Here is an 18,021-nt window from a genome sequence, read left to right on the forward strand (position 1 = left end):
GAATCAAAATAAGTTTCTACTAAGCTTTGTGAGCCTTTGTATTAAGACATTTCAACTAAAAAAAACAAAACAAAATTCCAATAAAGAGAATAAAAAAAAAAAGAAAAGGAGGAAAAAACTCAAAGTAGATATTTTATGTTCCATTACTACTGGTGAGCAACCAAAAGTGTCTGTAATTCAGGGGGTTCCTGGTTTCAGTATATATGGTTTGCTGAATATATTATTACTTGTCTGGTGCTAATTTAGAGCACACACTGTACACGTCTCCAGAAAGAACATCTGTCTCATTGAGCAGGAGGAATCTTTGGCATGACCTTGTAAAAAAATAATCAATGACCCATTCTAGAACAGTCAGTAAATGCACGGGTGTAACAAGATGCTCTTGGATTAACCGAGATGATCTTTTGGCTTGATATTGACTGTAACCTAAATCAATAAATAAAGATATGTAGCAGAAAGCTGCAGACCAAAATGTCCTAGAGGTATTTATTCTGGACTTAAACACAGCGAAACAAACTGCTTGAGGAAGAGGAAAACTTGATTGTGTAAATCTACAAAGTCTTCAAACGCCAGTCAGCAAATCATAGGCACTCCAATATTCTGTATAGGACAGTGCTGGGAGAAGTCGGAATAAAGAAAAAGTTCTTGGAAAATCTCTGTGGAGCCGGGTGCTCTCAGGATATAGTAGCTCAGAAATCATTGGAACTATATCAGAGCAGCTAAAAAATCTTCCTTTAAAAACCATGATTTATGTTATAAATAATGGAGTTTTATCAAATTCCAAAATATATGCTTCTATGTGCATACCTCCATACATTCATGAACAAAAAAATCAGGGCAATTTGGCCACATTGCCAGTCAAGGCCTAAAAAAAAAGCGCAGTTGGATGTTTACTCTTGAAATATGTATCTTTTTTTAAAACACAACTACTATGTACTTTATCATCAACATACATGGATAAAAGAAAACTCCATTTAATTTGAAAAAAAAGTGCCTGTGTTACAGCTACCACACATAGGTCTACTGCAAAAATGTTATGCAATCATATGCAATAGTTCTTCAGATTACGGAGTAAAGAAAAAAGGTGTATACATACTACTGTCACAGGTTTAGGATGGGGGGTGGTATTACATACAAACCCCCAAGACTGTTACTGGTTTGGATGATCAAGGATTAGTTCTTAGTATATAGCTGTTTGAGATATTCCTCCTCCTCCCCCCCCCCAATAATAACCATAACCATTCTATGTGGCTTGTGGGTCAAGAAGCCACTTATCAGACAAAGTTCTTTGCTCAGAATGCACTCAGGCTGACAATCAGGATCCACATCTCTCCGCCTGCCAACAAAATGCAGATGGAGAAAAGAGGAGCCAAGGCAATATGTAACTTTGCCCTTAAGGTGATATTCATTTCTGTGTCTGGAAATCGTGAATATGGTCCCAAAAGTCAAGTGTTTCCTGCTGCAGTTAATAGGCCATTCCTTTTGTCATAATATTGTTTGTTTTGCAGAAAAGATAAATACCAGATGCCCAAACAGAAGCACAATACGAGCAGGTAAAAAATAAAACATAGTGGTAACAGTGCCCATTCCATATACAACAAATGCAGTATGTCTATAGAATTGTTGTAAGATTGTAATATAAAGGAATCTTGAAGATGGACACCCCACTGACGTCAACCAAAAGCTCCATTTTTGAAACTGCCCGAAATGCTTGTATTCCTGTATAAATTGGCCCTGGCATTTCAACTTCTACGGTCAATTGCATTCTACAGCAGGCAATCTACAGATTGCCAGTCTGGATCTGCTGTATAAAAACAAGCACAGTATATGTGAAGAATAAAGAGGGAGAGCAGGGCACTAAAAATATCAGGGCTGTAAAGACAGATGGCCTCAATTGTCAATTAAAAGAAAACAATCTACAGGATGACCTTACATACAATACTGCATCCTTCTATCAGCGGAACGTTCACTTGGATTTTATGCTTTGCTAGAAATATAATTTCCTTTGCTGGTACAACCCTTGTTTGATTTATTACAGGCAGTAAAAAACAGTTGACAGAAGAAAAACTGACTTTTTTCTACCCTTTTCAGTCAATATACATTCCAAATTAAAACCATTAAGATTCATGGGGTTTTGTTTAGTCTGAGCACATACAGTGGAGGAAATAATTATTTGACCCCTCACTGATTTTGTAAGTTTGTCCAATGACAAAGAAATGAAAAGTCTCAGAACAGTATCATTTCAATGGTAGGTTTATTTTAACAGTGGCAGATAGCACATCAAAAGGAAAATCGAAAAAATAACTTTAAATAAAAGATAGCAACTGATTTGCATTTCATTGAGTGAAATAAGTTTTTGAACCCCTACCAACCATTAAGAGTTCTGGCTCCCACAGAGTGGTTAGACACTTCTACTCAATTAGTCAACCTCATTAAGGACACCTGTCTTAACTAGTCACCTGTATAAAAGACACCTGTCCACAGAATCAATCAATCAAGCAGACTCCAAACTCTCCAACATAGGAAAGACCAAAGAGCTGTCCAAGGATGTCAGAGTAGTGCTGGGCGGTATGACCAAAAATTTATATCACGGTATTTTTCAAAATTATATCGGTATCACGGTATTTGACGGTATTTTTTTTTCCCCATGCATGATTAGGTGACCACCCCAAACACCCGCCACCCGCACCCCCCCCGCCACCCCAAACACCCCCCCATCCGCACGCAGCCCCCCCACCCCCCCATCCGCACGCACCCCCCCATCCGCACGCAACCCCCGCACCCCCCCATCCGCACGCAGCCCCCCCACCCCCAAACACCCCCCCCATCCGCACGCACCCCCCCACCCCAAACACCCCCCCATCCGCACCCCCCCCCCCCACCCCAAACACCCCCCCATCCGCACACACCCCCCCCACCCCACCCCACCCCCAAACACCCCCCCATCCCCTTCACATAAATATAACCCCCCACCCCACCCCATCCCACCCCCCCCCAAACACAACCCCATCCCCTTCACATAAGTATAACCCACCCACCCCAAACACCCCCCCATCCCCTTCACATAAATATAACCCCCCACCCCACCCCCCCAAACACAACCCCATCCCCCCCAAACACAACCCCATCCCCTTCACATAAAATATAATTACTGGCCAGGCACCCCCCGACAGCTCACATTGGTATCCGACTCTGAATGCGTCCTAGCGATGGCGCTTTTGTAGAGTGTGCGCGCTGACGTCACGTGCGCGCTGACGTCACGTGAGCGCTGACGTCACGTGCGCGCTGACGTCACGTGCGCACCCGGAAGTATTCAGCACACCGGTATGTAGAAAATTCATATCGGTTTCAAAAAAAAAACCGGTGATCGGTTTTTACCGGTATACCGCCCAGCACTATGTCAGAGACAAAATTGTAGACCTGCACAAGGCTGGAATGGGCTACAAAACCATTAGCAAGAAGCTGGGAGAGAAGGTGACAACTGTTGGTGCGATTGTTCGAAAATGGAAGGAGCACAAAATGACCATCAATCGACCTCGCTCTGGGGCTCCACGCAAGATCTCACCTCGTGGGGTGTCAATGATTCTGAGAAAGGTGAAAAAGCATCCTAGAACTACACGGGAGGAGTTAGTTAATGACCTCAAATTAGCAGGGACCACAGTCACCAAGAAAACCATTGGAAACACATTACACCGCAATGGATTAAAATCCTGCAGGGCTCGCAAGGTCCCCCTGCTCAAGAAGGCACATGTGCAGGCCCGTCTGAAGTTTGCCAATGAACACCTGAATGATTCTGTGAGTGACTGGGAGAAGGTGCTGTGGTCTGATGAGACCAAAATAGAGCTCTTTGGCATTAACTCAACTCGCTGTGTTTGGAGGAAGAAAAATGCTGCCTATGACCCCCAAAACACCATCCCCACCATCAAGCATGGGGGTGGAAACATTTTGCTTTGGGGGTGTTTTTCTGCTAAGGGCACAGGACAACTTATTCGCATTAACGGGAAAATGGACGGAGCCATGTATCGTGAAATCCTGAACGACAACCTCCTTCCCTCTGCCAGGATACTGAAAATGGGTCGTGGATGGGTGTTCCAGCACGACAATGACCCAAAACATACAGCAAAGGCAACAAAGGAGTGGCTCAAGAAGAAGCACATTAAGGTCACGGAGTGGCCTAGTCAGTCTCCGGACCTTAATCCAATAGAAAACCTATGGAGGGAGCTCAAGCTCAGAGTTGCACAGAGACAGCCTCGAAACCTTAGGGATTTAGAGATGATCTGCAAAGAGGAGTGGGACCAACATTCCTCCTAAAATGTGCGCAAACTTGGTCATCAATTACAAGAAACGTTTGACCTCTGTGCTTGCAAACAAGGGTTTTTCCACTAAGTATTAAGTCTTTTATTGTTAGAGGGTTCAAAAACTTATTTCACTCAATGAAATGCAAATCAGTTGCTATCTTTTATTTAAAGTTATTTTTTCGATTTTCCTTTTGATGTGCTATCTGCCACTGTTAAAATAAACCTACCATTGAAATGATACCGTTCTGAGACTTTTCATTTCTTTGTCATTGGACAAACTTACAAAATCAGTGAGGGGTCAAATAATTATTTCCTCCACTGTACATGTTCATCTCCAATCACCCTGCCAAAAAAAAAAAAAATACATAAAGTTCTGAAAGTTCTTACCAGTAGACGACATCAAGAGGTGCAAAAAACCTCCTCTGAATTAAATCTGCAAAATAACGCTCTGTTTCCCTGCAGGCTGTTCCATTTCCAATGGCAACTGTACAACAACTACAGAAAAATGATTAAAAAAAATACATTAAACATGGTTAAATTAAGTTCCGCTTATTTTGGAAATATATTTGTTGAACTGCATGGACATAAATTAAGTATACTAGGTACAGGTATCCGACCCCTTATCCGGAAACCCGTTATCCAGAAAGTTCCGAATTACGGAAAGGCCATCTCCCGTAGACTCAATTTTAATCAAATAATTCACATCTTTAAAAATGGTTTCCTTTTTCTCTGTAATATTAAAACAGAACCTTGTACTTGATCCCAACAAATATATAATTAATCCTTATTGGAGCCAAAGCAATCCTTTTGGGTTTAATTACTGTTTAAATACTTTTTTTAGTAGACTTAAGGTAGAAGATCTGAATTACGGAAATACCCCTTATCCGGAAAACCCCAGGTCCCGAGCATTCTGGATAATGGGTCCCATACCTGTAATAATATAAGAATTTTAAAACATAACTCATAGATAGGCAGAATCACTGGGGGTGCATTGTTGTTAGGCACCCACCAGTGATTCTAGTTTTTTTTTTTTCTTAGGCTTGCACTCCTCTCTAAAAAATGCCCTGGGTACTCTCCTTGGCAGTTGGGCAGATAATGTCCCAGCATGCCTTGTGTCGCCATAGGTGGGCAGATAATGTCCCAGCATGCCTTGTGTCGCCATAGGTAAGCATATGTGCAGTACATTTTTTCTGCCTGTGTATGTCCAGGCAAAGGGAATGTCTGGGACACAGAATAAATATGGCGTTGATGAAAAAAAGAAGAGGAGTGCAAACCGGGATCACAAATAAGTGGTTGGTGCCTGCCCGCTGATCATACTCTCTTCCCATCACCTGAAAAGCTTTTTATAGAAAAACTATACCCCCAAACAATGTAGGTCTCTATAAAAATACATTGCCTAAACAGCTCATATGTAAAACCCTGCTTCACCTAAATAAACCATTTTCATAAAAATATACTTTTTTTTTAGTAGTATTTGCTATTGGGTATTCCGCCACGATTAATCTCCTCAGGTGTCGTTGCCCTAAAGGTGTAGCCATATTGGATCCCAAGGTCAAATCCAGCAAAGAGTGGTGGGATGCCAAACAATCTTGGATTTTGGATTAATCTTCTCTAGCTGTGGTGACTAATCTCCTCTAAATGCATAACTTCAGCTTTCCAAAGTCACCCGAGGTTTCCTCGCAAAGCGGGGTGGGAGGGGGGAAGGGAAAGCCGGAGTGATTTCCATTAATCGCCAATAGGAAAGCATTCAGAGGAGATTAGTCACCACATGAGGAGGTTTGTCCACCACGTTGCCTTGCCTTTCATTTACCTGCACCAACTCCATTGGCAGGACAAGACTTTTTTTTTTTTTTTTTTTTTTTTTTTTTTTTAAGAGATTTATCGCCTGTGGTATTGATTCTTTAATGCAAGCAATACATTTGCCCATATGTCATTGCCCTATAATAAAGTTTGTTTGTTAAGGTAGATAAAGAACTCATTTATAAAGGGAGGTATTATAAGGATGTTCAGTGAAAAAAAAAATTACTTTCAAATAACTGATTTAGAGTGGCAATAACATGAATATTTTTCTAATTAAAAAATCAAGCTGAATGCATTTTCAACAGCTATTTATTGTGCTATAGCAAAGGTGTTTTTAGGTGTATACTTTAATACATTATGAGGTTGGTTAAAAATATACAAAGGGCTAAAACCAACAACTGAGTATCAAGCAAACATATCAGTAAAAAAGTGATAGCATTCCTTTAATTGTTTGTGCTAGTACATGCCTCATGATAGAAATTAATGCAATCTGCTAATAATGTTAATTACAAATAAACGATACAGGTAATTATGATTTCACTTAAGACTCAGAGCCACAAGCACATAAAAAATCTAAAGGAAGAAATCCCCTTAATGTAGATCTGCGGCTATAAATATATCTCAGCTGTTTGAAAGCCCCTTTAGACAGGGACAAACTGATGCATTACTGTAATTGACTATGTCAAAACAAACATGCATGGTGAACTGAAGAATTATCTGGAATGTGGCTTGCAAGGGTACGTGCTTATTTAATTACCATGTAATTGATCAATTAACCTTGAACTAATTATAACATGTATCTTTACTGCTTTTGTGTTGACTTTGAAAAAGCCACATAGGCTAATTAAGGAACACATTCTGCATTGTATTCTGTATGGTCCTGAAAGGCTAACAATTAACCTATCTTGAAGAACATGCCAGACATTATTGTCTAGCATGGGATTCTAATTGGTCTGCATCCAAGGCTGAATGTATTCTAACCAGTCTCTTTCTTTTTCATTTCTTTATTAGAAACAACTGCCTAAAGGTCTTTAGAGATTCCTTAAAGGAACAGTAACACCAAAAAATGAAAGTGTATAAAAGTAATTAAAATATAATGCACTGTTGCCCTGCACTGGTAAAACTGGTGTGTTTGCTACAGTAACACTACTATAATTTATATAAATAAGCTGCTATGTAGCCATGGAGGCAGCCATTCAAAGGAGAAAAGGCACAGGCACATCGCAGATAACAGATAAAACACTATTGTATTCTACAGAACTTATCTGTTATCTGCTATGTAACCTGTGCCTTTTCTCCTTTTTTCCAGCTTGAATGGCTGCCCCCGTGGCTACACAGCAGCTTATTATATAAATTATAGTAGTGTTACTGTAGCAAACACACCAGTTTTACCAGTGCAGGGCAACAGTGCGTTATATTTTTATTACTTTAAAGCTATTTCATTTTTTGGAGTTACTGTTCCTTTAATTCACTGGACAATTTCCCCCAGGAGGCTTCAAGCTGTACATAGGAAGGCTTGGCCAAAGTGATGAATGATTTTTGCACATCTGTGAAAAACAGAGGGATTACTCTGATATGTCTGTAACCTTGTAAGATGCTAAAAAGAGGAGCCCCATAAATCACAGGCTATGTAGCCCAACAATCCAAATGTTATGTGTGCCACAGACAGTACACCCCTTGAGTTGAATTAAAGGAACAGTAACACTAAAAAATAAAAATGTTTTAAAATAATTAAAATATAATGTACTGTTGCCCTGCACTGGTAAAAGTTGTGTGTTTGCTTCAGAAAGACTACTATAGTTAATAGAAATAGCTGTTGTGTAGCCATGGGGGCAGCCATTTAAATTGAAAAAAGGAGAAAAGGCACAGGTTACATAAGAAGATAACAGATAACTGTGAAGAATACAATGGGAATCTGCTACTTATCTGTTATCTGCTTAGTAACCTGTGCCTTTTCTCCTTTTTTCAATTTAAATGGCTGCCCCCATGGCTACACAGCAGGGTATTTATATAAACTGTAGTAGTGTTTATGAAGCAAACACACAACTTTTACCAGTGCAGGGCAATAGTACATAATATATTAATTATTTTTATACACTTTCATTTTTTGGTGTTACTGTTCCTTTAATAGAACTTGTACTGAATATTCATTTTGCCTATTGTTTTAATCATAAAATACTATAGTTTTTTTTTCTTGAGCTAAATAGGTAGCTTTCCCCACCCTGCATAATGGACTTCTGCTTACCTGTGCACTGGTTACCCAAACGGCTCATCCAGGAACACTGCCACAGTCGTTACTGATAGATACTACACTTCAGAAAACATCATGAATAATAAACCTCTTTATGACCAAAGATTTAACTGTCTAAGCTTTTTTTTTTTTTTTTTAGGTAAATATTTTGTTATGCATGCTCAGATTTATCAGAAAAAAATGCATTTTCCATACTTGAAGTTAAGTAGAAGCCTCTTTATTTTTTCTGCTTCATGGATACCATGCCCGTGGCCAGTGTGCAGGTACACAACATCCGTGTGCAAGATCTGATCTAATGAAAATAAATGCAAGATGCATTAGAGAGAGGGGAGAAAAAACACCAAGACTAAAGAATTAGACAACAGATAAAGTGTAGTGTGTATTGCTGCCTATAACAGGCATCCTCATTCTGATACAGAACTACATTTCCTAGCATCTTTGAAAAAATTAAATAGAGTAAATTGCAGAAAAAGAAGATTAGACTATTAAGTCTGCATTGGTCATAAGCTAGCCATCCATGGACTGACACAGACTGTTGGTTCACTTGGCCACTCCAGACCAAGTAAACAGCTTATCAGCCAGTGTATGACACCAAGGCAATGGGTTTCACAAAATGGTATCTGGCTGGGGAACAGTCTGGTATATACTGAGCTAAGTATATGTAGCTCATCCAAGATGGGCTAGTACTTTAATAGGTGGTAAACATCTCAGCTAAGTTATAGAAGTGATGCACTGTATGGATAGTTAACAAGAGTTGTTGGATTGCTTTCCAATCCCAAGAAAGTTAAATGGATACTGTCATGAGTTTTATGGTAATCTTTTAATTTCTAAATTACACTGGTTACATAGCAAATAATCAGGGATGCGCTGAATCCAGGATTTGGTTCAGGATTCGGGCAAGACTCTGCCTTTGTCGCCAGGATTCTGAATGGAATCCACGTTCCCGGCCGAACCAAAACCTAAGAATCATGTGACTTTTTCTCATGTAAACATGGAATTTAAATTTTTTTTGCAGCGTGTTTAACCCTTATGATTCGGTAAAGTATTCAGCTGAATCTTTCACAAAGGATTCAGGGTTTGGCCGTATCAGAAAAAAGTGGATTCGGTACATTCCTACAAATAATTCACTATACCATTTAAAATATTATTCTTGAACCAACAAATGTATTTTTTAGCTGTAATATTGGTGTGTAGGTGCCATCTCAGTGCATTGTGCCCGAGTCTGAGCTTTCAGAAGGAGCCAGCGCTACACATTAGAACTGCTTTCAGCTAACCTATTCTTTCTACTACTCCCATGTAACTAGAGAAGTCCTCCAGATTGAAACTCTATTTGCCCCTATTATAGCAGCGCACATTTTCCCTATTTAATTTAGATTACTCACTGGTGGGCGAGATGATAGCTAGCTTGCAGCCATGTTTATATCCAGGATCAACCCCCATTATAGTGCGTCCACGAACAGGGTTTGCAAGAAGCAACTGTCGAAGGTTTCGTCCAAACATCATTATGGATTCTTTCTCTGCATCCGAGGTCAATTTTGACCTGTCAGAATAAAGTTAATAATTGTAGAGAGTTTAGATGGTCATGCACTGGCATGCAAGGTCACCAAATGTACAGATCTCTGCTCAATCTGGCCACCCATGCAGGTGTCTAAATTGGGTGAACAGATTCTTTGGCCCCTGGGAGGCCTAGATAGGATTGCATCAACATGCCAATGTGGTCTTTACCCACAGAATATCCAACCTGCCTGATATAGGTCTAGCAGGCCATCAGGTGGCTCCCATACATAGACCAATAAGCAGTCAACCTTTAGATTTCATAATCTGGTGTATGTGCACCTTTATTGGCACAGGAGAAAAGCTTTTCAAATGTAAAGTCTGAAAAAGGCAAAGTGGAAACAGAAATATAACATTTTCATCTACTAGTAGCAGCTACTTGCTGTGGCTAGAAAAATAGACAATTCTGATCAACAAGTAGCTGCTACTCGTAGCTCTGTGTGCCTTCACCCTAAATGTTCCTGACTATGCTTGCAGTTCTAGCCTTGACTAGCAGCCATTATCAAACAGAAAGGTTACAAGAGAACCAACTGCAACACAGCAGGGACTCCCTAATTTGTCTAATACCCTTTGTAGACATATACCATAGGTATTATAGATACAACCACTAGTAAGGATAAATCATACTAGCAATATGAGAACATGAAGATACATATTGTACTAAAGTCTGCCCTATTGCTTTTGGTTTAAAAGCACATCATGTTCTAAAATACTACTAAAGAAAAAAGGACCAGAATGACAGATATTTTCATTTGACCTTTTAGATTTGTATCGCTGCAAAGACTTTTAAGCTGCCAAATGCAACACAATGAAGATTTTATATGCTGAAGATAAGATCAAAATTAAATGGTTGAGAGGCTAAATGAAATCATTTTTGCGCTAGATCAGTAAATCCCGAGCTCTCTAAGAATGCTTCAGTACCTGCCTGACAAAATAAACCATATTTCTGGCGAAGAAACCGCGTTTTGCTGATCTTGGTGAGAAATACACACTTTCAAAACAGAGCAGATCTCGTTTTTATAGGGCACTGAGTTATGTGACTCATAACAGAAACCATTTGGTTAAATAAAGGCCATAAAGTAGCTGTCAATTATCATTTTAAGAACTGACATATTAGGCAAAAGCTTATACTTAAATGTAAACTGCATATTTAGAACAGAAAATGCTTTACAGTTTAATGGTACTTCCCTTTACAGGCTATGAGCAAACCTAGGGGACATTTCCTGCTGAACTGTGCAGAGTATGGGGGAATGCCTAAGGTGACCATTTTATGCTTAGTCCAATGATTCCCAACCAGTGGTTCGTGACCAACATGTCGCTCCCCAATCCCTTGGATGTTGCTCCCAGTGGCCTCAAAGTAGGTGCTTATTTTTGAATTTCTGGCTTGGAGGCAAGTCTTAGTTGCATAAAACCCAGAGTAAAGCTAAGCAGCCCTCTATACGCTGCCAGTCCACATAGGGGCTACCATATAGCCAATTATAGCTCATATTGGCACCCCCAGGAATTTTTCCATTTGAATGTGTCTCACGGGTATAAAAGGCTGGGGATCCCTGGCTTACTCCCTAGCTGTAACAAAATCAAAAGGTGTTCCTGCTATGGGGAACTTCAGTATTACCCTACTTGGCTTGCCACCACTTTTTTGGCCTTTTGTAAAGGGAACAAATCACAATTACAGAGCTAAAGGGTACAGCTAAGAAACCTTGCAGCCACCCGAAATGGAAGAGTAACATTTACACCTTCATATTTATAGATGTACGGTGATAGCTATAACTGGCAGGCTGAGAAGGGACAGTGGTTGGCAAAACAGTCAGGTTTAGTGAATTCAAGTAACAATTACTTATAAAACCAGCTTTGTCAGCAAACAATGATCACTATGACCAACAGGAAACTTTATATATACATTATTTAGAAGAGAGTTTTTTAGTGTCTGTATCACTTTAATACCCTACCATGAGAAAGCCTGGAATATACATTTAATTCTTATCATGTGCGGTCTTCCAGAGATCTGTGTAAACTTAGTCAATTAGTGCTGTGTTTGGGGGTATATAGTCTTGCACACAAACCTGTATTCCCTGCAAAGGAGAGGATACAGAAGTCGTTTGTAAGAATCTTCAACAGAGTTATGTAGTATTTTCATGAGTTCTGGTCTTGCAAACTGTTTGGGTCTCCACCTGCAATTAAAACTGAATCTTTAAGAAAACATGCCAAAGAATTTAAATACATATTGGCAGATAAAATTTGGTTTAATTTAATTACATACTGAAGGGAATTGTGAATCACATTTGCCTGCTATTTTCTGAGGTCCTACTAATTAAGTTACTAATTATGCCACTAGTACATATATTGCTAATCAAATAAAATATATTTTATAGAATACATTGTACGGACATAAAATAAGAAAACTAGACTATATTTGATAGGATTGATTAAGAAGGCAGTAACCATAGTTAGCAGCCAGGTCAATGGAGCCTTTGCCATTATTTCATATTAACCAGCCAGCAAGGAAAACTAAAAAAAAACTTTGTTATTAGAAAGACAATTAAGTATTGTTTTCACAAGAAATTAAATTTTTATTTTAGAGGCAACTAAAGCTGTGCCGAGGACCTGGGTTACAATTAATTTGCCAAGTAATGTCTTGAATGCCCAGTTATTGCTGAACTTCAACTCTCAGAATTCCCCAATACATAATCATAACATTAATAAGTGAGATTTTTCTCCCTCAAAATAATCTTAGACATCCAACCTTTGGAGAGGGACCATTACAAGGTTACAATAACATATTGGTATTACATTCTGTCGACCATTAAGTCCCAACATCTTCTAGGGCTGCCAATAGATGTTCACTCCAAGGGGCCCATTCATTAAAGTCCAAATGAGTACGAATAGAATTCTAACTTTTAGAACTGTGCTTATTTTCTGCTATTTTTTTTGTTAATTTCCGCAACTTTTTCAAACTTTGCAACAATTTGTGCGACAAAATCGTATTTATCGCAACGAGTACAAATGTTTCGTTATTCATTCAAGCTTCGGTATTGTGACTTTCCTTGGGCCGGGTTGGAGCTGCAGAGTGCCATTGAGCCCTATGAGAGACTTTCCTTGGGCCGGGTTGGAGCTGCAGAGTGCCATTGAGCCCTATGGGAGACTTTCCTTGGGCCGGGTTGGAGCTGCAGAGTGCCATTGAGCCCTATGGGAGACTTTTCTTGGGCCGGGTTGGAGCTGCAGGGTGCCATTGAGCCCTATGGAAGGCTTTCCTTGGGCCGGGTTGGAGCTGCAGAGTGCCATTGAGCCCTATGGGAGACTTTCCTTGGGCCGGGTTGGAGCTGCAGAGTGCTTTTTAGCCCTATGAGAGACTTTCCTTGGGCCGGGTTGGAGCTGCAGAGTGCCATTGAGCCCTATGGGAGACTTTCCTTGGGCCGGGTTGGAGCTGCAGAGTGCTTTTTAGCCCTATGAGAGACTTTCCTTGGGCCGGGTTGGAGCTGCAGAGTGCCATTGAGCCCTATGGGAGACTTTTCTTGGGCCGGGTTGGAGCTGCAGGGTGCCATTGAGCCCTATGGGAGACTTTCCTTGGGCCAGGTTGGAGCTGCAGAGTGCCATTGAGCCCTATGGAAGGCTTTCCTTGGGCCGGGTTGGAGCTGCAGAGTGCCATTGAGCCCTATGGCAGGCTTTCCTTGGGCCAGGTTGGAGCTGCAGAGTGCCATTGAGCCCTATGGGAGACTTTCCTTGGGCCGGGTTGGAGCTGCAGAGTGCCATTGAGCCCTATGGGAGACTTTCCTTGGGCCGGGTTGGAGCTGCAGAGTGCCATTGAGCCCTACGGGAGACTTTCCTTGGGCCGGGTTGGAGCTGCAGAGTGCCATTGAGCCCTATGGCAGGCTTTCCTTGGGCCAGGTTGGAGCTGCAGAGTGCCATTGAGCCCTATGGGAGACTTTCCATGGGCCGGGTTGGAGCTGCAGAGTGCCATTGAGCCCTATGGGAGACTTTCCTTGGGCCGGGTTGGAGCTGCAGAGTGCCATTGAGCCCTACGGGAGACTTTCCTTGGGCCAGGTTGGAGCTGCAGAGTGCCATTGAGCCCTACGGGAGACTTTCCTTGGGCCGGGTTGGAGCTGCAGAGTGCCATTGAGCCCTACGGGAGACTTTCCTTGGGCCGGGTTGGAGCTGCAGAGTGCCATTGAGCCCTATGGGAGACTTTCCTTGGGCCGGGTTGGAGCTGCAGAGTGCCATTGAGCCCTATGGGAGGCTTTCCTTGGGCCAGGTTTGAGCTGCAGAGTGCCATTGAGCCCTACGGGAGACTTTCCTTGGGCCGGGTTGGAGCTGCAGAGTGCCATTGAGCCCTATGGGAGACTTTCCTTGGGCCGGGTTGGAGCTGCAGAGTGCCATTGAGCCCTATGGGAGACTTTCCTTGGGCCGGGTTGGAGCTGCAGAGTGCCATTGAGCCCTATGGGAGACTCTCCTTGGGCCAGGTTTGAGCTGCAGAGTGATATTGAGCCCTATGGGAGACTTCCCTTGGGCCGGGTTGGAGCTGCAGAGTGCCATTGAGCCCTATGGGAGACTTTCCTTGGGCCGGGTTGGAGCTGCAGAGTGCCATTGAGCCCTATGGGAGACTTTCCTTGGGCCAGGTTGGAGCTGCAGAGTGCCATTGAGCCCTATGGGAGACTTTCCTTGGGCCAGGTTAGAGCTGCAGAGTGCTATTGAGCCCTATGGGAGACTTCCCTTGGGCCAGGTTAGAGCTGCAGAGTGATATTGAGTCCTATGGGAGGCTTCCAAAATCATGCACAGAAAGTTTTTTGCGCCGTTTACAATCATTCGGATAAGAAAATTTTGGAACTTTCGGATCATAACACGATATTTTCGTACGACCACGATGAGAATTTTCGCGTAATTAACACACATTTTTGTATTTAATCCGAATCTTTCCCAAACGTACTTTTAAAAGTCAGAAATTCAGACTTTGATAAATCGGCCCCCAAACCTTATCATAACCACCCTTTAAGATGGACTTAAAAAAAAGCAAACTGGTTTCCCCCTGTCCCAAACTACACCCTAATTAGCCTTCTGGCTAAGCCCCCTGCTACTGTTCCTAGCCCATAGAGGAAGGTTGGTAGCCACAGTTTGGGAACCGTTGATATAAGGTATGCTGGAAGTAGTATTCCTGTAATATGAGTACCCAAGGCTGATAAACAGGGTGCCTAACTATATGAAATCAGTGTGTGAAAAGTACAAAATCTCCCATCCAGATTATATATATATATCAAACCAAAATCCTTTCAAAAAGGCTATAAATGCATACTCTGCACTATAATAGAGATGGCATAACAGAAGGCTCATTAAAAAAGGCTTCAATAAAAAGTTGTATTAAAATGTATCAGGTAACGGTTATATTCAGATGGCTGAACTGAGCTATGAGGGACATCAAGCCTCAGCGGCACATGAGAATTCTATCATGGGCGGCATTCATAGAGGTTAAATGTTCAGAAAAAAAACAGATACATCAAAAAACTGTTACCTAAAACACTAGCTGCTCCTTTACGTGAACTTTATCACTCTATACATTTACCGTGCCATATTTGTTAAGGGTGAGTGTTCAGAATGGCCTTACAGAAGATGACATATCAGAAATACCCTCTCGTGCAGCCTCTGTATTTTATGGCCTTAAGCAATACTGGATTTTTTTTTTCCCCAGCACAGAAAAAAAAACCAGTAGCTTTTAAATATTTGGCATACTTTAAGCACAAAATCTGCCTTATTCAAACTGTTTCCATGTATCAGAAAAAAAAAATTAAAGAGCTCAAGAATTATATTCGCTAAAGAGATACGAGAGCAGCATTTCAGAATATTACAGAGATAAATCAAAATATGAGCGAATGCATACAGACCTTTCATTCACACACCACCTACAGAAAGCATCCTTCACCCTGTCAGGAACGTTGACCTTTACTGTCAGGATTTTCAGATTTTCCCCTCGGTTAATGGCCAGAATCTGTGTGCAAACATAAATGGCAGAGACAGATGACACGCAAAATACCCAAAAGATAAACTTATCAAGTCAACATTCATATAAGCCCTTTCTTGACATTCAGCAGGAGCCTCGGCTGGTTGCAGTCAGGTAAAGGAACAACAAAAAAAACCTACGCACTTGTGCAAACATACAAAAACTGAGTACAGAAATTAAGACAATTTTGTAATAAATGCCATTCAAATGAAATGATTTTTAGCAGATGTTTAAATATTTCCTAAACATTAAACCACAGTAAACTGAACAATTATAAATAAATCTATATTAATTATTATTGTAGCAATTTATGCATTAAACATTAAAATGATCATTCTTTGTATTTATCGATTGAATTAACCTTTTAAAAAAGAACTATTGTTTAATTATGGGCACAAATAAACACCATGATTAGTATTAAGCTAAAACATACATTAAATATCTGAATATTTGGCTTTTACATTTTGTCTTACACACAAATCTAAGTTATTGGGCATCTCTCAAGCCAGTTTAAATATAATAGATTTAAACTCACTGGGATATCCAAAAGCTGACATTACATAAGCAAATCAGTTGGAAAATGGCTCAAAATAATATTACAGGTATATGGTATATTTTCCAATGAAGATTACCGTGCTTTAAAACTAGAAAAAAATGTAAACACTTGAAAATCCAGTAGGACTGTTTTGCTATCAAATTAGATTAAATCTATCTTATATATCTACAAGACGCTGCCTTACAATTGAAAAAAAGGAAAGCAGTAATAAAGAATTGTTTGTTTAAATAAGATTCTATGGGAAATGAAAATAATTTAGCCTGCATTTTTTTGAACAACAGGTACTGGTATTCGATCTGTCATGTAGAAAGCTCCGAATTACAGGTTGGCTATCTCCCATAGACTCCATTTTAATAAAATAATTCAGATTTATAAAATTGATTTCCTCTTTCTCTGTAGTAATAAGACAGTACCTTGTATTTGATCCTAACTAAAATATAATTTATCTTTTTTGAAACAAAAAACAAACCTACTAGGTCTATTTAATACTATAAGTATTTTTAGTAGACTTGCGGAAAGACCCCTTATCCGGAAAACCCCAGGTCCCGTGCATTCTGGATAACAGGTCTTATACCTGTATCAAAATCAGATATTTGTGAATTAGACTGCTGTTGCTTACATTAATGAGATTTAGGAAAACCTAGAGTCTAGTCAGCAAAACAGACGTGATAAAAAAATGTATATATTTAAAAATGTCGTCCACGGAAGCAATCACTTCAATCTATTCAAACGCTATAGACAGGATGAATGGCTTATTTGAATAGAGAAGGTAAAATAAACCTGTACAGTGTTTAGCTACCTATAAATGATAGTGCTACTCTTATACATTGTACAAAATAATATTTATTATACGTTATATTCAGCCTAAAAAAATAATTTTTGCAATAAAAATAAAAATATTTTATTTAAAAGTTTAACGACTAAATAACTTTTTTTTCCTAACACTGAATCGGGTTCAGTTATCACCAGGAATATTTGAATCAAAAACAATTATACTGAAAATTCTCATGATTTATTTTATCTGATTAAAGTTGATGTGACAAAACAAAATGCATTATGAAGTGCAGGAGAGTTGATCATTAAAAAAAAAAAAAAGTTCTGTTTTTCCATCCTATTCCATAAGAATAACATACAAATATAGAAATATACCGAGATTGGATGTAATCTGTCAGAATAAGGAATAAATTAGAAAGTCTAAGAATCCAATATTCAAACAGAACCCTTCTGCTAAGTGGCAAACAATAAAATTGCCAATAATGCACATGACAATGCATGGGTTAAATGTGCATTTAAACAGATCAGGTCACTTTAGCTTTAATAAATAAAGAGATTCCCCCCGTGTTAGAGGATATAATGGTTTGCACTAGGCCCAGAGCACTGTCACTGCTGGCCATGTCCTGTCAATCATGATGTTTAATTCAATCACTGGCTAACTCAGACATGTCACATATGTTAAATGCAATATTCCAAACCACCCCAGGACCCAGTAACAACGTATTTCCCTTCCCTATACAGGGCTAGTGACATACTAAGCCTGACATATCACCGAACAAGAAAGGTATTAATAAAAATCCCT

General features: G+C 40.0%; 1 protein-coding gene across 2 annotated transcripts in view; it reads right to left on the reverse strand.

Moving 5' to 3' along the window:
* Positions 1-18,021, reverse strand: part of srbd1 (S1 RNA binding domain 1) — a 108,199-nt gene that overhangs the window by 77,959 nt on the left and 12,219 nt on the right. For both annotated transcript variants that reach the window (XM_004914754.4, XM_004914756.4), the window contains exons 10-14: positions 15,774-15,877; positions 11,967-12,074; positions 9,732-9,889; positions 8,545-8,641; positions 4,686-4,793 (exon numbers count right to left, since the gene is read on the reverse strand). In XM_004914754.4, the coding sequence (XP_004914811.2) occupies positions 4,686-4,793; positions 8,545-8,641; positions 9,732-9,889; positions 11,967-12,074; positions 15,774-15,877 (575 nt within the window). The remainder of the gene's footprint in view (positions 1-4,685; positions 4,794-8,544; positions 8,642-9,731; positions 9,890-11,966; positions 12,075-15,773; positions 15,878-18,021) is intronic.

The sequence above is a fragment of the Xenopus tropicalis genome, chromosome 5, assembly GCF_000004195.4.
Source record: "Xenopus tropicalis strain Nigerian chromosome 5, UCB_Xtro_10.0, whole genome shotgun sequence".
NCBI lineage: Eukaryota > Metazoa > Chordata > Amphibia > Anura > Pipidae > Xenopus > Xenopus tropicalis.